Genomic DNA, 21,523 nt, shown 5'->3' with positions numbered 1-21,523 from the left:
TGGTCTGTGGATGAGTGAAGGGATATGTGAGCGTTACATCTGTGTGAGCGTCATATGTAACCGTCTCATTCTCCATTCTGTCTAGGTGATGTCATCGTCTACATAAATGACATTTGCGTGCTTGGCACCACCCATGCCGACGTGGTCAAGCTCTTCCAGTCGGTGCCCATTGGTCAGAGCGTCACCCTCATGCTGTGCCGAGGCTACCCACTGCCCTACGACCCCGAGGACCCGTCGGCCAGCAACACGCTGCAGCCCATGGGCCTGGTGGAGCACCCGCTGCTGCTCAACGGCCGCAGCAGCTACGACAACTACATGGAGTACATGTCCCTGACCGGCCGCCTGCCTGACCAGCAGACGCCCATCCCCCACCCCGGGGACACGCACCTGGACGGCTCCCAGCCCCCCTCCCTCAGCGCGCCGGGCAGCTCCGGAGCCATGGGGCACGAGGACGCCGTGTCCATGGCGTCGTCGGGGACGGCGGCGGGGGCAGGGGCTGGACAAGGGGTGGAGCTGCTGAGTCTGACCATGGTGAAGGGTGCGGAGGGCTTCGGGTTCACCATCGCGGACAGCTCCACGGGTCAGCGGGTCAAGCAGGTGCTGGAGGCCCAGGGCTGCCCGGGGCTGTGCGAGGGGGACCTGATGGTGGAGTTCAACCAGCAGGGCCTGCAGGGCCTCAACCACAACCAGGTGGTGCAGCTGCTGAAGGACTGTCCAGTGGGAACGGAGGCCACCCTGGTCATCCAGAGGGCAGCCCCAGCAGCAGGTAAGAAGCTGCTGCCATCTGCAGCACCGTTTTGGACCTGGGAAAGACCCTGTTGGATCTGAGCTTTCAGTGCTAGCATTGCATGCTGAGCTCTCTGTTATGTTATGTTCGTAGACCTGATTCCTATGGTCCTAACAGAGGATGCAATGAATCTTAAAGGTTAAGATCAAGTTCAAGTGTTGCAGCCCAACACAAAACTGACACTTGAAAAGCAAAGACTGTAGCTGTGTGGTAAGTTCACTTCAGCATGGCAGTGGTCATAGTGTTTTGATCCTTACACACAGGTTGCATCAACACTCTATAGTCAGAAGAAAAACATTTTGAGTTGAAGAAAAATCCAGGTTCCCAGTGGTCAATATGGCAAAATGACAAGCATCAGAAATATTGACCGCTTTAGTTTATTTTTTCCGTCGGTTCAGTTGATCTTGCTGTGATTTTGTCAGTTGATGTCATTGTGCCATAAACTGACGTGGCAGCAGTGGCGTCCTAGTCAGCGGCGTGCGTGGCCACCACAGGGCAGCACCAGGGGCCAGTGACCGCGCACATCACGGCCTGCGCCTCGTCTCTGATGCCATGTGAGTGTGCTCAAGGTCGCAGCCAGCCTGCAGCAGCATAGCAGCGTGGGTCAGTCTGCCGGGGCGTCACTGTGGGCAGTGTGACAAGGCCAGGTGTGGAGGGATGAGTGTGACGTATCGCTCAGCTGAGCTGAGCTGCCCAAGAGTGTCATGACGACACACACGCGTGTGCCTGCTCCACACATGGTGGACGTAGAGTGTGTGAGCCGGGGTGGGGTGGGGGTGGGTGTCCACTGCAGATTATGCCGGTCATCACTCAGTGGCAGCCGCAGGCTGCAGGTAGCCACTACTGAGTGTCACAACTCAGGCTGCAAATCAGACTGTAGCAGCTGCTGGCAGCGCCTACAACAGCTCTGATCCCACGGCTCACAGGGTGTCGGTCCCATGTGGGAGGGCATCTGTGAGCAGGGGAACTGGTGGCTGTCATCTTGTCTAGCTGCTTGCCCACAGTCATTGAGGCTCTGTTGTTGCTGGAGATTTTAGAACATGTTGAGCAAGAATCTGTCAGTAATCTGTGTATACTTTGGACTGGCTTCTCCTAGATGAAATAGACTGTACTGTATCTCTACAAGCAACAGACAACATTATGCACAAAGGGCAAAAAATATGAAGAACGTTTTATTATCAATATAGCTTAAAGTACAAATATGGACTTTCAACATTCAATATTCTTTACATTTAAGACAGCTACTAAGACCTAAAATTAGCTACTAACTCAAATTTAGTTTAAGGTTTTACTTACCATAATTTCCCAACTATTAGCTGCGGCTTATACATTGATTTTGCAAAATTTCTTCAGCTATAAGGTTAATACACGGGGGCAGTTAATATGGTATATGTGGTTTCGTTTCTTTTAACTTGCATAAAACACTGTCCTGCGGCTTATACACAATGCGGCTAATACACATGAAATTACTGTTTAAGAACGTAATTCTAATATAAAGCAGCCAACCCAAATGGAACAGTGACCTACCTCTGCTATCCTGCAGTAAGGAAGAGAGAGAGAGAGAGAGAGAGTGAGGGCAAGAGAAATGGGAGGTTCTGCCATAAAACGTGAGACTGCTCCATTCAAGTGGCGGCACCATGCCAGAGTCCCGCTGAGCACCGGCCATGTTCACAGCTCTGTCCCTCAGCACTCCGCTTAGTGCATGTTGCTCAAGCTGGGCCAGCAGGAACATGACAGACAGCTTGCTGGGCCAATCAGGATGCTCATTATGCCACCTGAAGGGCTGCAGAATTACGTGCCAGTTAGAAATGGCAGAGTGTATATGTGGTCAGGGCATTTACATTAAGGTATTTTGTGAATGAAGGGACTCATGAGGTGGTCATTCATTTGGTATTTTCATAGTCAGCATGTTTCCCCTGAGAATTCAATCCTTGACCTTAGCAGTGTTACATTTAGAGGTCATTTTGCAGTTGCACTAGTCACTTTGTAATGCTTGAAATGGCAGCTAGAAATGAGACTGTAATGGCAACTCAGGCCCTCAGCACCACGGACAGCTCATGCATCACTGTAACCTTACTTTCAGATCACCCCAACAGTTCAGCACTACAGACACTATTATCCACTCCCTCTTTTGTTGTGTTTGTAGATATACACATTCATCTGTTTGGAAATGTATTCATCTGTTTGGAGAGAGAAGAGAGCTTCCAAACATTGCTGGCATGCTGGATCCAGAGTAAAGAGAAACAAGAGTCTTTCCAATTTGTAACATGCCGCAATGGCTGCATTTAATGTGGCCTCAAGTTAAGCTCCAGCTTGCTTTTCCACTGATGTAACCCCATCAGCTTAAGAAGGCAGACAGGCACACATTCTCACACTTTTGATCTTGGAGGACTTGGAGGGAATTTGTTGGGAGACATCACTGCTTGTCAAAGACAGAGTGAGATGGGCTCCTTTCATGACAGAAGCCATCCATTAGGCTTTCTCTAGCTTAGCGCCCATTTATACTGCACACTCACCGCATGTTTAGATCGCATTTTAATCCTTCACTTGCTAAGCAGGACTTTGAAGTTAACATGCTACTCATTTCCTTCCCCTGATCAAAATTGCATGTCAAGATATGTGTATCTCTATCACAAAGAAGAATAAATCTCAATCTTGCCATCAGCTATCGTTATGTACGTGGAGGTGATTGAAAGCAGCTAGTTGTACAGCTGAATGGGAATTTCCTCTCAGTCGTTTATGTTTTTCACGTTCATTTCATTGCACTGCTCCTTGCCACAGTGTGTGAGAGGAGAGAGGATTTGAGCTGAAACAGTAGGAGAGAATGCACCGCAGCTGTTTGGAATCAGATTGAGCCCGTCGGAAATATGCACAGGCCAATTTGGAATTGTTGGATTAAATGGAAGCGTGACTACTGCCTGCAGCTAATGATGTAATTAGGTTGAAAAAGAAGGAAACAACCACACTTCTCTTGGGCCCACTTCACAGACAAGAATACAACATATTATTGGATATACTGGCCTGATTATAAAATGCTTTGTGAACTATTTTACTTGGAGAGTTGCTTAGAATTCTGTCTATTAAGGATGAATGACAGCAGCCATTTTGTGTCTAAGTTTAGTTTGAATGTTTTTATTCCATTTTATTTTGAGCTCAAAAGAATTTGGATTTTTACTTGAGGTTATTTGAGACTTTTCTTTTTACTGTAATTGTATTTTTGATATAATTGTATGTTCAAAGATGTAAAGGGTAGCTAATGCATAATTCTGTGAATATGGAAACCGTCTCCATGCATGAAGTGCTGCAAATAGTCAAGCCTCCTGGACCAAGTAATGTTGGAATGTGTTTGTCTTGTGTTTGTCCCCCTTATCTGATTTATTCATCTTTATCTCTTTCAGGTCACTTTTCTCCGTGGGAGGGCTCTAAACAGGTAAATAGGATTTCTTCCATGGTTGGAGGTTTTCTGTACATTGCTTTATGAAGATGTCTGTCGGTCACTAATATTCCAGTGTTTCCCATACATTGACTTATTTGTGGCGGCCCACCACAATATCAACATCAACCACACAATGATTTTCCAGGTTGTACTAAATTGTGCTTAAATCTGGTTCATCATAACCACGCTACGCTAATTTGTTAAAAACTGTTCCAAGTTAATTCTGCAAACCTACCCCCACAAATAGAATTCAGTTCTGTGGGAAACACTGTATTCACCTAATTTCTTTCAATATCTCAACAAACGAGTACATTAAAACACACAGTGAGAGCAGGAATTCTGTTTACCCCTGTACCCCTTTGCTCAAAGTAAACTTGTTTCAGTCAGTGCATTACTGTGCTCAAACTACATTGTGCACTTGCTACAGTAGATAAATTGGCATTTATGACTCCATCTCGCTGGCCTACATTGGAGTGATTTAGTGCAGGCCTTTAGCTGACAGACCACTTTCACTGACACCATGTAGCAGGATTAGCGTTAGCTTCGATTCGTAGGGCCTAAAAGGAAAGTGCTGAGAGGGAAGGGGGACCATCAGCAGCACAGAGCTCACCACTCTTAGGAACCGGACCCCGCATCACCTGCAAATCACATCAGGAGAGGTTAGCTTCATCTCAAGGTATTATCAAAGTAGAGATGTTGCTGACAGAATGTATGAGACACTTTCCTGTTAAATTAGTTTAGCCAGATAATCCAACTTTTACTTTTACTTTTACATTTACACTTTACTTTAAGTGTTAACGACTTTGAACATTATGCAAGGTGAAACATTTCAGCATGGACAGGCTTATTTTCGATTCATATTATCTACATGCTACCTCACTGTGCTCTTTTAGAAAATATTCACCTTTGAGTCCAGATTTGGTTTGGTTCTGCAAATGTGGCTTTAGGGCTGCACGATTTGGGGGAAATATCTCATTAGAATTTTTCAGACAGATATTGCAATTGCGATTGCAATTTACCATATGTTTTTTCAATGTCAATGAATTGATTCGGTTCAATATTCCAAGTGTCTTTTTAAATTGTCCCACCCCTGCTTGGTGAGCACGCCCAGTGCACAAGAAGCAAAGCACCGCCGACCGACTGTGAAGCTCACCAATCAGAATGTCTGTGCCCCTCACGCACTACACATACACCAACCAGAAGTGGCACAGTCAAAGAAGATGACATGAATATAAAAGTCATAAATGTGACAAAATGAACTGTGCAGGATTATTTGTAGCTTTTGCGATTAAGTAAATGCGTTGGTTCATATTGCGATTACGATAATTGTGCAGCCCTACTAGTGTTGTATTTGTCGATCATAAGTACTTGATCAGCAGTTGATCCATTTGAATGATCCGTTCCCTCCACTCCAATGGTAGAGTAACTGTATTGTATATGTTTGTTTCCTCTGCACCAGTGGGACCCCCAGTGTAGCCCCCAGACGAGCCTGTCGGCTCCAGGGTTGCCCCACGGTGCCCCCCACCCCTCCCACACCCTCCACCGCTCCTCTGTGCCAGATTCGGAGGCCTTCCACCTCAGCAAGCCCGACCCGTACGACCTGTACGAAAAGTCCCGGGCCATCTACGAGAGCCGGCGTGAGTAGCGTCACATACATATCCCATCATTTATGCAAGCACAAGTCTTAATTCCTCTGCTTAGTATGGAGCATTAATGATTATTGTTATATAAGTAAGTATTATACATTGCTGACCAATTTCATTCTTTCATCCCAGAGCCAATTATATCGCGGTTTCATTTCCTTTCAGATGCAACAGGTGAGTATAAATCTGTCATCATGTTCACTCCTTACAGCCAGGCCCCACCAAGTGCACAAGAAGCGCTCCGCTTGCAGAGTGTAACAGTAGTTTTAGAAGACTGGTCTAATTTGGTTTTGAATGTACACGCTGCGATCACGTCTGGTGTAGCCATTTCCATTGATTATTGATTAAAGTGGAAGCTAATTGTTGCAGCATACGCTTCAGTTCTGTGCCTGGTGTAGCCTGCCTGTCACCACACCTGACTTGCACATTCTCCACTTCATGCCCCATGGCCTTGGTCATGCTGACACAGCTTAAATCACACACTTTACTGTGAACTGCCAGATATCAAATGATGCAATTTATTATGGAGTGGCTTGCTACAGAGTTGTGGGTATGTGTAACACATGTAGCACAACGTGGTTGTCTGAACACTAATCTTCTAAACCAGTGTACTTCCATCCTGTGTAATTGTAGGACCCGAGTACCAGGAGGTGGAGGTCCACTTGCTGCGGGAGAAGACCGGCTTCGGCTTTCGGATCCTGGGCGGAGACGAGGCGGTGCAGGCTGTGAGTCCGGACGCCCGTGACAAGGCTCGTATGGGGCGGGCTGGACAAACCACCATCAGCTAGCGTCGCCACTACTCCATCTCATGCCAAAACAAGAACATAAAGGGTGGAGGGGTGGTAGTGAGAGAGATGCAAATTATTATATACAGAGGGGGAGGTGGGAGAGCTGATGAAATTTGAAATTCTCCTCAAAGCAGGACAGGGAATTGGCTTCTTACACTCCATATTTGTTTCTATCAAATCAGATAATTGGATATTCCAAAGTTCAGTTGCAGGGACAGCAAATTCTACTAAATTGTGGCCAGCTCCCTAGATGGTCAGGGATGGTCATCATGGTGGTTGAATGTCCCATCCAGGCCTCCACTCTTTCTAAAGTGCATTCTGTATTTTTTGCTCATAATGCTTTTATATTTTGTCCTCCTTCTATATTGTCCTCATTAATTTTACTAGAGCACTCAATTATTTTTATGTGATTTCTAGCTATACTCTGTTTATTCTTTGTTTTATATATGTGGATTATCCTACAGAAAAACTGAGGACATGCAACTCATGTTAAACAAATATTGATATTTTGCCATATTCTACACTCTCTCCATATATAATCATCTGCAATAGACTTACTTCTACAGTAATTGTTAGTATGAATAAATCAGCATGGATGAAATGTAGGTTGCAGAATCTTTCCAAATCTTTGCTGGATGTAGCTGATGCCAGTGTGATTTGCCCACGAGCAGATTGTAATCGGGGCCATAATAGAGAACAGCCCTGCAGAGCGGGATGGCCGCCTGCGGCCAGGGGATGAGCTGGTGTCCGTGGACCACATGCCTGTGGCGGGGAGACCCCACCGATACGTCATTGACCTCATGCACGCAGCTGCTCGCAACGGTCAAGTTACACTTACTGTCAGGAGATCAGTCCAACCACTAGGTGAGCTCGGTAGATTTTGGTAGATGTGTTATTAGAATATAACAAATCCATTACCTGTATTATATGACTTTCATTTTGACATGAAAGGTCATATGTGACCTACATCTATGCACTGTTACTTGGTTAACTGAATTGGCTCTTGAAGCCAACAGAGTTGTAATAGAGTTTTGAAGGATAATGTTGATGTAATATAAGTATAAGTATATATACTCTTTTGATCCCGTGAGGGAAATTTGGTCTCTGCATTTATCCCAATCCGTGAATTAGTGAAAGCACACAGTGTACACACAGTGAGGTGAAGCACACACTAATCCCGACGCAGTGACGCAGTTGGCCTGCAACAACAGCGGCGCTCGGGGAGCAGTGAGGGGTTAGGTGCCTTGCTCAAGGGCACTTCAGCCGTGCCTACTGGTCGGGGTTCGAACCGGCAACCCTCCGGTTACAGGTCCGAAGTGCTAACCAGTAGGCCGCGGCTGCCCACTAATAATTCACTAATACTTCACTAATACTTCACTACTAAAGTGGATGGTGTTTTAAAACAACTCCTGTATGTTGATGCATCAATGAAACAAGGTAGGTTTCTATAGAACAACATGTTTTGAGGGCACATGTTGGGAGGGTGTCCAGTAGGCAGGAGAAGAGAGTGCTCAGTGTTGGGAGGGTGTCCTGTAGGCAGGACAAGGGAGTGCTCAGTGTTGGGAGGGTGTCCAGTAGGCAAGAGAAGAGAGTACTCAGTGTTGGGAGGGTGTCCTGTAGGCAGGACAAGGGAGTGCTCAGTGTTGGGAGGGTGTCCAGTAGGAAGGAGAAGAGAGTGCTCAGTGTTGGGAGGGTGTCCTGTAGGCAGGACAAGGGAGTGCTCAGTGTTGGGAGGGTGTCCTGTAGGCAGGACAAGGGAGTGCTCAGTGTTGGGAGGGTGTCCAGTAGGCAGGAGAAGAGAGTGCTCAGTGTTGGTTGACTGTGCTGCTGTATTCTGGCATCTTCAGGTGAACTATGTCCAGAAAACGGCGCTGCGGCTGCTCCTGTCTCTGGCTTGGCCCAGCACAGCCCACGAGGACATGGCTGCCCAGTCAACCTGCCCCCGACCACTGATGTGCTCATCCACCGCAAGGAGAGCGAGGGCTTCGGCTTCGTCATCATCAGCTCCCTCAACAGGCCTGAGAACAGTGCCACCATCAGTGAGTGCCCAGATGGGTGCATCTCTGTTTCATGTCATGCTTATTGTTGCAATCAGCTCTTCAAGACTGTTTCTCTTGTGCTATCCTATCATACCACTCTACCACTATTCCTTTTTTATTCATGGTTGTGCTGAATATTTATGGTCTGCAGTGGCTACAGCAGGGGCTATCTGTTGTGGGACCAGAGGCAAAACTTTGCTAGTTCAGCAGACTGCTGCTCAATGTACTGCAGACTGCATTCCTTGGGACAAAGTGTACAGTTGGATGGGTACTTTGAACTCCCCTCTTAGAGGATAGGTTTAGGGTACGCTAGCACGGTGGAGCTTAACTGTCCAACAAGCTAAGCTGCTAGAAAATATAATGCATTTTACATGTCATGAAATAAAGTGTTGCTAATTTATTGCTAATTGGTGATGCTAATAGTGGCAACGACTAGACTATATCTAGCGATATTTATGTGTAATTTAAATCATGTAAAAGAAGGGCGAAAAGGCCACACTTTGCATAAGTTAATTTTTATTGCACTTAATTTATGCTAACTGCCTTTTCTCCCCTCTTTACTTCGTTACAAGATTGGTCCAGCACTCTTAGAAATGAATGAGCCTGCTCCTACTACTGTATTTCCTAAAAGCTTGTCCAAAACTTGTTCTAATTCAAAGCTTGTCGTCCAAAAATCTGTATTTAGATAGTCTTAGGATTGGCTAGTTGAGTTGTGTCATTGATATATGGATGCCAGATTGCTAAGTGAATGTGTCCTGCTGCTACAGATAACCTCATACTTTTAAGTACATTTTTTCTGAGCATCTGGTCAAGCAGTCACTTCATGATTTTGTAGTTTCTGTTATAATTATAATTATTATTATCTGTATATATATTTTTTAGCAGAACTATCCAGTTCATTCATTATTGTATGTGTGTGTTTGTAGCAGTGCCACACAAGATTGGCCGCATCATTGAAGGTAGTCCAGCCGACCGTTGTGGAAAACTCAAGGTTGGGGACCGCATCATGGCCGTCAATGGACAGTCCATTATCAACATGCCACATGCTGACATTGTCAAACTAATAAAGGATGCTGGCCTCTCTGTTACTCTCCACATCATCCCTGAAGAAGGTATGCAATATTTAAAATACCTGTGTGTGTATATGTGTGTGTGTGTGTGTGTGCAATACGCACGTGCGTGCGTGTGTGTGGGTTTGAGAGTGAAAGAGGGCCAAGGGGAGAAATTGCATGTGTTTTCTTAAATGCATTTGAATATATGTATAAATTAATCATATGGTATGCATTTACTTCCCTGCAGTGAGTGAATTATGTAGCTATTTAGTTATTTTTAGTATCAGTGAGTTGTCTACCTGTGTTGCTATATTCCTCCCTTCCCTTTCCCTGTGTTCTTTCATAGGAAAGGAACATTTGAAATGAGATCTCTCCTTTGTCTATTCTACTTTTCCCAGACATAATTGAGCTAAATGTAACATCAATATGAAATATTGGCCATTTCTCATATTTCTTAATTTGAGCTCCTGAGAATTAGCCCTTCTCTTGTCTGAGCCCAAGTCTAATTTAAGATCTCAAAATACTCCTTTTTTCCTTCTCAATCTATTCTTATTGCTCCTTATGTCTCCTAAGGGGGGTTTAGGGGAAATGGGTGAGATCTCAATAAGCGCTGATTTATTTCTTGTGAGACAAAGAAAAGACATTTTCCTCTGGGCTATAAGAAACCAATTCTTATCCGGTGAGTTCAAAAATACAAAAGACTTAAAGTACAGAAAATACAACTTACGGTACTGTTCAATACTCTCCAATATATGTCTCATCTTTAACAACATTTGTTTATTCTTTGATCAGCATTACAGTTGTTTATCTCTGACAGATGGAAATGGACCACACTCTGCACCCACGTCAGAGAAGCAAAGCCCCATGGCCCAGAAACACAGTCCACAGGCCCAGTCCAGCCCAGCGGCCCACCAGAGCCCCTCCAGCACCCAGCCGCCCCTAGCCACCAGCCAGCCCAGTCCACTGGTCACAGAGGCCAGCCCCACCGTGGCCCAGAGCAGCCCAATGGTGGTCACACAGCCCAGCCCAGCTGCACCTCAGCCCAGCATGGAGGGCCTCCAGCCCACTCCCACAGCCTCTCATCCTGTCTCGGTGGTGGAGCCCTGCATCTCCATGGCTGCTCCTTGCCAGGTCACCTCAGTGCCAGTCCCCCCACAGCTATACCTCCATGACAGCAGGTATTACTAGCTCATAGTCAAGGATCTCACGTGTTCCTTTGTTTGACTGAAGCTGCTCTCACTCTCGTGGTGGCTTACATTCCTGAGTGCCCATAACCTCTCTGGAATCACCTCTGAATCATTCCAGAATCCAGAAACATGTAAATAATTTATCTGAATCTTTTTTTGAGAAAGAAAGTCTCTCACTGATATTAAAGGTACACTATGCAAGATTTTCACCTTTACGAAGCCAATTTGATGGTAAATGAACTTGTAATAGGCTTTACCTAGCATAGCTATACAGCATAGATTTAGCGAGTTGCTACCGAGAAAACCAGCCATGCAACCTGAAGACATTGAACATTCAAGACATCTACTGATATTACCTTGTCAGTAGGTACAGTTCAGTAGGTATAGTAGAGATTTTTGCCTGTTATTAATCCTTCACCTCCACAAAAAATCTCTAAGTATATATACTCTTTTGATCCCGTGAGGGAAATTTGGTCTCTGCATTTATCCCAATCCGTGAATTAGTGAAACACATTCAGCACACAGTGAAATAAATCTCTCTGAACACACAGTACTCGGAAAGCAGTGAGGGGTTAGGTGCCTTGCTCAAGGGCACTTCAGCCTTTCCTACTGGTCAGGGTTTGAACCGTCAACCCTCCGGTTACAAGTCCGAAGCGCTAACCAGTAGGCCACGGCTTCCCCCGTCTCTAGAGGGAGCTCTACAACCGCCAAAAATACCTAAACCTGCATAGTGTACCTAGAGGCAAGGCCAGGCTAATCCCTAAAATGTCTAATGTCTAATCCCTTATCCCTAAGATGTTCGATGAGGTTGAAGTTAGGACTTTTCTCACACAGAGCAATGCCCATCATACTACGCTAATGTCCCAACCCACTGTTTCTGACTGTGCGTGTAGTGATGCCCCCTGCTGATCATAAACTGACTGCTTGGTGATTACTTGAGGCATTTCGACAGCAATCAGACACAACTGAAGAAGCCCTGTTAAAACTGCCAACAGTAAGGCAGATTAGTCTCCAATATGTAGCACATTGAAAATCAAATACAATATAGTTTGTACAATGCAAACCAGTGGCAGAAGTATCCATGTGGTGTGAGGGGATCTCTGTTTTTCTCACCTGTATGATGTAGTATGTAATATAGTATGGCAGTAGTGTAGTCATTCCTGACAAAAGTTGCTGGGGGAGATGCATTTACTTAGTTTTCACTTGGATTTGTGGTACACTACTACTTATTCAGAACATCTACTTTGGTGTCCAACTGGACTGGTATGATGCAAGCGTCTGTCTAACAGGGCTACAGGACTCATGCTGTAAGCATGTTGCTGGGGGCATTCCCTCCCATATGTCACATGTCTACTACACTACACTGGAATGTTGACCAAGCCAACCTCAGCCTTAAAGTTTGGTTTGTTGACTTACTGCACAATGCTTGCACAGTTTCAGCTGTCTGTGTGTGTGCTCTTAAACCTTGACTTTGCACATCCTTACTTATCTTGAAAATACCTATCAGGGCAGGCCTTGTAAAGAGATAGATTATGTTCATGGACTCATGCACATTGTCTGATATATGGGTTAACAATAAACTGTATCAAATGTCACATTGGAAATCTGTGAAGAAGATCTCTAAGGTTTTCTATATCGTCACATTGGATGAACATAAGTAAAGCATTAACAGTTTTGATTCTATAATGTTCATGAAGTACGTAGCTATTTCACTGTCCTTCTTAAGGACTCATTTCTAACTATAAATAGTTTTCTGGAGTGTGGCTGCCCGTGTGGTTCCTGCTGTCAGTTATGGCATTCAGTGTGCTCTGATTGAGAGTGTTTAGTTTAATAACCCACAGGGCCTGGGGCTATCCAACCCTGTGCCAAAAAGCTTCAGCCGGGTTGTGTAACATCACTTACCTTCTCTTGGTTAATTATTTACCTGTGGATATCTGCTCAATAATGCATAGCACTAAGCCTGAAGGGGACATGTTCCACTCAGATGTTAGGCCTCAGGAGGCTCAGCTTTGATTCATACATCTTTGAAAGGATGACGGTGGGATATCACACACAGAATGAGATTTAGCAAGTGAGCTTTGTCTACCTTCTGTGATTTTCCAAAATGGCTTGCCATAGTGGATCTAAAAGTGGATGCTCCACTTGAGCATTATAAGTTTATTTTAAGGGGAGGTTCAGAGAGCACTGCCTATATATTCAGGACACTGAAGAGACCCTCTGAATTTCCATGCAATGACATGAGTTGAAGAATTATGAGTATTTTCCTGGCCTGACAGAAGGCTAATGAAACAGAATAATAATTCCTCTTATATTAATTCTGCAAATATATGGCACTCAGAAATCAAACAAATATTGATTTGACAGAGTTGCTGAGTTTCCATTGGTACATTTCGTATGGCATAATATAAGCCACAATCTCCAAGTGTTTTTATTGAAGGTTATAGAAGGCAACATCCATGTAATTTATACTCAGTGGGGTGGAAGTAAATCAAGTGACCACACACCAGAGGCATCACTAGACTTAAGACGTTACTGGGGTACCTTTAAAGGTAAAATGTATCAGTCTGGTGCACTTTGGGGCAAATTCTCACATGTGCGTAAGGGTGCCAAGTAAAAAATGTTTTAAAAGTAAATGCATTTTGGGAGGAGCAACTCTTACGCGCATTCTGCCACTGATTTCAGCACAAAACAGCACATTGCTCGAACAGAAAGTTACAAATTAACATTACAGTATCAAATTCGGTGCTTAATATGCTGATACGGCCTTAGGTTTTCCTCCATTTCAGTGTCACACGGTGGCATATTTCCCGATATTCATTAAATGAAAGTGCACGCACATCTACAAAAAAACGAAACAGGTCGGTAGGGTAGGAAACTATAAGGTTGAGCCAACATATGAAAAAATAAAGAGATACCCGCACACTGATATAAGCTCCCAGAGTGTTTTATCAGGCTACAACGTTTCGACCAGAGGTCTTCAGGTATCAAGCACATTACTTTATCTATGAGGCTACATTGTTAAATAGGGACATCCCCTATATAATCACCCACTTTGGATATTGGAGCTTACCAACTGTGTTGGCCTATCTTCGGTTTTAACGTGAAGTCATAATCCCATAGCCTACTTTGTTCAAATTTGTTCATTTCTTTCCAACTTGACCGAAGTCATCCACACATTTGCACAGACGTTTGCACTATTGTCCAGAATACTTTATATTCTCCTGCATCTTGATTAGTTTGTAATGTAGGTTGACATTGTTATGCCAGTCTCTCTACTGTATAGATTTTCTTTTCTTTTGACCAAGAATGTTTATGTCAAGTGTTATGCCTTTTTATTACTATACAGTATATTGGATTTTGACCTCCAACAAATAGTCTCAATTATCTCAGTGTTGGCAGTCTTCTGACAGGAGTGCTGAGCCTTCCTAATGTTGGTGATTGTCTGGTATTTACAGGTCAGAGGTAAAAGCGCGGCAAGATGTGAAACCAGATATATGTCAGCCTCCATACACAGACTACCGGCAGCCTCCAGTAGACTACAGACACCCTCCAGTGGCAGACTACCGCCAGCCTCCCACATTGGAGTACCGCCACCCCCCTCTCATCGACTACAGGCAGCATGCAGTCCCAGACTACAGGCCACAGGTGCTGCCACAGGTAAGAGCAGCCAAAGGCCTCTCATGTCCTTGATTATCTGAGGGATGTAGGCCTCTCATGTGCTGCTGAATTTGGGAACCAAACCGTGACAGAACTTCAGTGCTAAATTGGTATACTTGTTGTAGATTGGAGGAGAGGCAAATGTGATGAAATGAAAAACACAGTGGGCTCAGTTGGGTACCTCTCCAGCTCTTAGTGTGCTATAGCACACATACAGTACACTATGCCATCCTTTGGGCATGCGTGTGATGTGTGGATTGTATTTCTTTACTGCTCAGGACTTTGATTACTTCACTGTGGACCTGGAGAAGAGTGTGAAAGGGTTTGGCTTCAGCATTCGGGGAGGAAGGGAGTACAAAATGGACCTGTTTGTGCTGAGGCTGGCGGAAGATGGGCCTGCCATACGCAGTGGAAGGATGAGGGTGAGTTCTTTGCCCAGAGACGTTCTTCCTCCATTAGACATTCTTTTGTCAAATGTCTGCAGATGCAACGTTGGACCAGATGTCAGAAAAATAGCACAAAAAACAAAACAAAACAAACAAAAACACACACACACTTAAAAATCCCACACTAACATAAAAGTCGGTGTCTGCCAGCTGTGAATGTTACAGACTTAGATAACCAGTTTTCGTCATTAGGTGATGTTAATATACAGTACTTTATATTATACAATATTATACAACAGTTGATAGTAAGCTATATGTTCATATTATATGACCGCAATGTTAAAAACATAGATTGTGCAGAATTCCTCATTACCACATTCCACTTCAAACCTAAGGACAGCTTTGTATTGTTACAATTGTTATTGTTACAAGACAATTGTTACATTTAATCTTGTTCTTGAGGAAGGGCATAAGAGCTAAGGGAATACTACTGGATAAAATGAGGATCATGTTGATACCTGACTGTGCAATGATGTTCTCCTCTGTGTAGGTTGGAGACCAGATTATTGAGATCAACGGGGAAAGCACCAGGGACATGAGCCACGCCCGTGCCATTGAGCTGATCAAGGCCGGGGGGCGGCGCGTGCGTCTGCTATTGAAGAGGGGCACAGGCCAGGTGCCAGAGTATGGTGGGTGCCCAACTCCTCCCATATAACAGCAGGCTACACAAGTGCATCAGCCACGTGTTAACATTAAAACAGATAACATTGGTCGTAAATATGAATATACCAAGTGGGGAATTTCACTGACAGATACAACAGCACCACAGTGTAATTCCAGGAAGCAATCTCACCATAGTGAATTCTGTTGTCGTGTGTTAGTATTATTGTAAATAATGTCTGTGGATAACCTGTCTCACTAATTCTCATGCCTTTCTTCAGAGTTGAATTTTCTCTGGTTCTATCAGCTGTCATCTGTAGGAAACACTCCTTCTCTGAACTAACTATGTAACCATCACTGCGTAATTATATGATGCTCCCTCTTTTGTAACTCTAATCATAGTCTAGGGTTTTACTCCCTCTCCCTGTAGGATTGGTACCTTCCAACCTCTCCATGTGCATGAAAAGTGAAACTCTAGGCTCTCCCTATTTCTTCATAATGGGACACTCAAAAGATACGGTTTGTGAAAACGCTGCATGATTTTCTGTTTCTTAACATTTCCCATCTAATTCCTCTTTCTCACACCTGTGCTAGACTGCACGTCATCACTGTGCTGTTTTTCAATGAGTATGATGAGGCGGTGATTAGAACTGATTACCATCCGGCCACTAACTAGCTATTTGTTTCCCCCCTCAGACGGTGCCGCCACCTGGGATGCTGTCCCTCCAGCCGTCCTTACCCTGCCGGAAGTAGCGCCACACCACACGCCCAGGACTCAGCCCTCATCTCATTCCAGCGCACGCCCCTGACCTCTCCTCTGCAAGCAATGACATTTTCGGTGTGTAAGTGTGACTGTGTCCATGTGTGCCTTTGAATGAGAGTGTGTGTGTGTGTGTGTGTGTATGTATGTATATGTGTGTGTGTGTGTTCCTTTGTTAGTCACATATTGCCGAAAAGCGGAGGGGTTGCTCTACTCAGGGTGGCAGGCCCACCCGCGGGTCCCTGAGCTGCAGCGTGCGAGAGGGATGTGGCTCCCGGCCCCCCAGCTGCAGCCAGAGACAGCTTTGTGGAGTCCACGGGACAAGAGGAGAAAATGAGCTGAGCACTGTGTTTGGGGCCTTCAGTCCGCACACCTGCAGACTTGCTTCAGTGTGGATGTTATTCAGCGTGGAGTGGGCAGGTTCCTGGACCTCAGGCGCATGCCAACCACAGGGGTAAACAAACCTGAGATGAGGGCATGGCAACCCAGCGAGCGGGACAAACTCTTCTTGAGGTTATGGAGGACACAAAGAAATCCCTCGAAAGGGAGTTGATATGCAGTGTGGGAAGAAAACAAAAACAAACAAAAACAAACTCCCTCAGTCTGACAGGACATGGGATTTTGCTTTCGGTGTCCCTTTTGTGCAACCTAGAGGAGGAAATCCTTCATTTCCACCTCTCTCTTCATGTTTCTGTTATGGATTGCTTTCTATACTAGATGTTCACTCTAGCCATTTCAAAAAAAGACTGTATTCTCTCCAGAAAGGAGACAATACATGCAGTGTAGCATGAAAGGCCAGTCAAGAATCCCAGTGGACAAAATGCAAATGATGTAATGAGTGTAAAGATATTTGTGTGCGCCTGATTCCGGGGGAACCATAAGTAAGGTCATTGTTGCAGTCCTACAATATGGAGAGCAGAGTAGCGTGCTAGCAGAGAATGAATGTTGAATTGTGTTACAAATCCATTTTGAGATATATCAACAGCTCTGCCTTAAAAGGAACTCCTCGAGTTGACTCAAGTGTTAGTACCGTGTATATCGGATATTCATAGAGTTGCTGTGAATTCTTTTTTTTTTTATCATTTCTGTGTGAAAAGGCAAACATACAAAACTGGAAGAAAAAAAAAAAAAACATGCCACACAGACTTTTGACTTCTTAGGTTGTAAATTATTACATATAAATCAATTGTTAAAGCATATAGAGACTCATCTTTGATTACATATCAAAAGTCCTTGGATTAATTCAAGACTAAACTGCAAATGGGCTCTCCTGTGCTCACTTTTTGAGTGTGAGAAGGAATTGTGGAGTTCTTTCTCAATTGTGCTCTATGTACCAAGCCACTCTGAGGGCCAAAGCCACTGTTCTGAATACTCTGAGATGGCCCAATCTTACAAATCTCCTTAATTTGTTGACCCACCTAATGGTATTGTGTCGTGTTGTTAAGAAGAGATGGCTCCATGGAGCCACATGCAGGTGCTGAGTTACTCCATTCTCCTTTACGTTTTACTTGTGTGTCACTTCTGAGCTGTAAATTGTGGTTGCTCTGCAGTAGTGAACCAAAATGTGTTCTTTGTTGTTTTTTCTTCTCATCGTTCCCAAAGACCAAACAAAGAGATGAGAAAACATAAAGAATGGAAGCAGGCTAGGAGTTGTTATTTTGGTGCATACTTGTGTTGAGCTCAGAGAAGCACTTGACAGAGCCGAGTGCCTTAGGAGCCAGATCTAGAGCAGACAGGAGTGTTGAGAAGCCACTACAGAGGGTGGCCACGAGCAGACTGAACACAAGGTCACATTAAAGCAACAGGACCACATTCACTCACATTCAGGACCGTGTTCACTCAGCTTACCTGTACTCTCTTTTTTTCAACTGACTGAACAGAAATTCACTTCATAACACTGCATGTGTGTGTCATGACTCCTGAGATGAGCCACATTGGACTTCACTGATTGAACTTTCCCTACCATATAAAATAGATTCCCTTGTCTGACTTTGTTGATCGTATTGTTACAACATTATCCCTCTACTCCCCAGCCTAATATATGTTAAGGTTAGGCTGTGTTAATGCCTAAAGCCACATCACCCAGCAACACTGTTCTACCTGTTCGAACAGAGGCCAGTGAAGCTGCTGCTTGCGCTGAACTTAGGCTGATAATGGTGCCTTTGGCCCTAGGGCCCCAGTGGGTACTGTACTGACCGACACTGCTGAAGACTTTGTCAGATAGGGTTGTGGGAGGAGCACTGTAACAGTGTGGGTGGCAAACAGGTCAAACATACAGCGTACCAATTACACTGTGCCCGACATATGCCCCATCAGTGTTCCTAAACATATGTATTGAATTGGATTTTGATGGATGCTGTTAACAACACGTACACATATTATTTGTATTGCATTAGTTCAGTGATGGGAAAAGGTTTTGTTTAGTGTTGCCATTTTTAGCATGACTCTAAAGGAAATCATTGCTGCTTTTCCAAGTCCGTATTGAAAGATTCGGGATGCTAATTCTTGCTGAACCCTGAATTCTGTTCATCACAAAAAAGAAACAACTGCTGCTCCCCAGCAACCATTGTTCATAATCAAGGTGCCAATTATTCTGTCATTGTAGTATATACAGAATTTACAGGTAGTGCAAGCTGAGAAATATATATGTATTATCATATTTTGGTAACTGACAGAGTTGACATCAGTTTTAAATAAGTTGTATTAGAGTGCCAAGGATGCAGAAAATAACAAACATCCATGACAGTATTTACACAGAATACTTGAAAGCTATATTTTCCCTGTCAATAAATTCCTGTTGATCCCCCAGCACAAAGACATCCAGTATACTCCAGTCATAGGTACTAGATTCAGTGCAATGTGGTAGACATATGCTCATTATCGCTGTTTACAAGGGACAGAGAAAAGCATATATTGCACAGCTCATAGCTTTTACTGTTGAAGCTGTTTCCTGCCTGCTGTGAAAAGTTTTTTTATTCTCAGAAAATATTGAATCTGTGAAAGATGGCACGCTACCGAGGCCCACTCAGATCGATATTACTGTGTAGTGTTAGATGTGTATTTAACTTGTACAGCTGTATTCCTATACATATGATTTAATGTATTACTGATAGTTTCAAACACTAAGTGAGCAAATATTTTTATGAAATGGTACAGTGTGGATATACATTTTTGCTAAGATCTTGTTTACTGTATGATATTCTGAAATACTGTCAAATAAACTCTTGACCTGGTGTAAAGTATTCATTTTATATTCTCCACCATACTTATGTGTCCAGTTGTCCGACGTGTGAGAAAACAGGTAAGATGTTGATGGAGGAATTTATTGAGTTAGAATATGTCATTGTTACACAATGAAATTCTTAAGGGAAACGCTAGACATCTATGTTTTCAGCTGCTCATCAATTTCATTGAATTCTGAAACCATCTTGTGGTTATTTTTGTAATGAACTTCAATAAAGGTCACTTACTGTGCTTTAAAAAAGGATGAGTGTGTTTTATATATCCTTTAACATGTTTTTTTCATTTCAATTAGAAGTGACATTGCATGTTGATTGGCTCAGTCTGATGTTTCTTTCCCATGGAATGTGTAACTTTTGTTTGTTTTGAGTGCATCACACGGAATGGACAGCTACAACTGAATTCTAAAATTGAACAAACAGCTGAATTTGACCAAAGAAATTGTGGAACCGAGGTTATAGTTAGTCATACTTTCTCTTTCAGTAGAGTTTTCTCAACGTTAATCAATGGGACCCACAGTGCCTCATTGGCGATGGCGGACAAGCGTTGCCATATGAGAGTTGCCACCACAGTGCATGCAGGTTTGCGAGCACAAGCCGACACCACAGCACAAGCAGGGCACTGATGAGTGTTGGGTCAATGAAAAGTGGTAGCTCACCTACACGGGAGGGACGCAGGCATGAAGTCGAAGCTTAAGCAAATCAGTTCAATAGAGACACCTTTTCAGGCTGCCCAAGAGGCAGCTATACGCTCCGTGTGGAGTGGCCCAGCAAGCGTTCAGGGGGAAGTATACCGTAGGCTTCACACGCTAGAGTGATGGCCTCCCAACCAGTTGGAGATCCTCTACTTTGATAGCACGCAGCCTACCTTCTAAGCCCTATAACAAATGAACAGCTGTTCGGTCTTGCTTAGGGCGTGTGTTCAGTCAGTGTAAGCACGCAGTGCTCACACCGGGCAGAGTTTGTGTAACATATCTCCTCCTGCTGGATGTCAGGGCGAAAGGTGGGCAGCTCAAGACTCTCCTATGAGCTGAGATCAACACCTCTGGTTGGTAAAAAGGGATCGGATGTAAGATGACCTTCGAATCACCTTCAGCAAACTGCATACAGGCTTTAGTGATAGGGCCGTCAGGAACACTGACACTGTCAACGGTGGTCTTTTAGGAGTGTCACACCAGACCAACCTGAGAGTCAGGCAGAGATGGTCACCAGGTGCACTTTGAGGGTGGAGGTAGTGTTACTGCTCATGCAGATGCTGTAAGAACATGAGCACTGATTGGATGGGACAAGATAATGGGTCTCACTTGTTGTCGGTACACCAGTCGGCAAACACCTGTCATTTTAAACAGTAAAGAGACAGTGTAGAAGGCACTCTTGCAAATAGTCATAGTCTCGCCCTGTTCAGGAACAAAGCTGTTTGACACCAGCTCTCGGCCGGCGGGTCTCATATCGAGCCCTGTGCTTGTGAGCTGAGAACCACAGCTCACACTGGGCGGTCTTTTTTGATGCAAATAGGTTGACCTGCTGTGCTGCACTGAAGCGCCACCACCACCTGTGCATTCAAATGGAACTCTAACTGGAGTGGGCAGCCTCTGGACCAGGGGTCTCAAACTCCCGGCCCGCGTCCGGCTCAATTCTGGCCCGCGACGTATGTCAAAATAATAATGCAATCCGGCCCTTGAGGGTATTTTGCGACAAACAACGATACTGATTAAAATAGACGATAGAAGATCCAAGTACGGTGACAAATCTCATTTGTAGGCTACTCTCCTCCACTATTTGCTAGACATGCAGAGCTTGATTCAAACCCAAAATCGCTGCAGAAGGAGACGGAGTCGAAGGATGCAGTGGTAATCGTGATGATAGTGTCCGTAATGGACGTGGTACAG

General features: G+C 44.4%; 1 protein-coding gene across 1 annotated transcript in view; it reads left to right on the top strand.

Moving 5' to 3' along the window:
• The window catches only part of magi2b (membrane associated guanylate kinase, WW and PDZ domain containing 2b), a 67,530-nt gene extending 49,279 nt beyond the window's left edge, over positions 1-18,251 (top strand). Inside the window, 14 exon segments of the mRNA XM_048256883.1 lie at positions 86-766; positions 4,186-4,217; positions 5,683-5,860; positions 5,999-6,040; positions 6,500-6,615; positions 7,326-7,518; positions 8,502-8,693; positions 9,620-9,805; positions 10,563-10,923; positions 14,388-14,589; positions 14,868-15,011; positions 15,526-15,664; positions 16,066-16,154; positions 16,332-18,251. Coding sequence (XP_048112840.1) covers positions 86-766; positions 4,186-4,217; positions 5,683-5,860; positions 5,999-6,040; positions 6,500-6,615; positions 7,326-7,518; positions 8,502-8,693; positions 9,620-9,805; positions 10,563-10,923; positions 14,388-14,589; positions 14,868-15,011; positions 15,526-15,664; positions 16,066-16,154; positions 16,332-16,388 — 2,612 coding nt within the window. The 3' untranslated portion in view covers positions 16,389-18,251.
• The last annotated feature ends 3,272 nt before the right edge of the window (positions 18,252-21,523 follow it).

Source organism: Alosa alosa, chromosome 11, assembly GCF_017589495.1.
Source record: "Alosa alosa isolate M-15738 ecotype Scorff River chromosome 11, AALO_Geno_1.1, whole genome shotgun sequence".
NCBI classification, from domain to species: Eukaryota; Metazoa; Chordata; class Actinopteri; order Clupeiformes; family Clupeidae; genus Alosa; species Alosa alosa.
The sequence above is the reverse complement of the archived record's forward strand: the minus strand, read 5'-3'. Positions and strand labels throughout refer to the sequence as shown.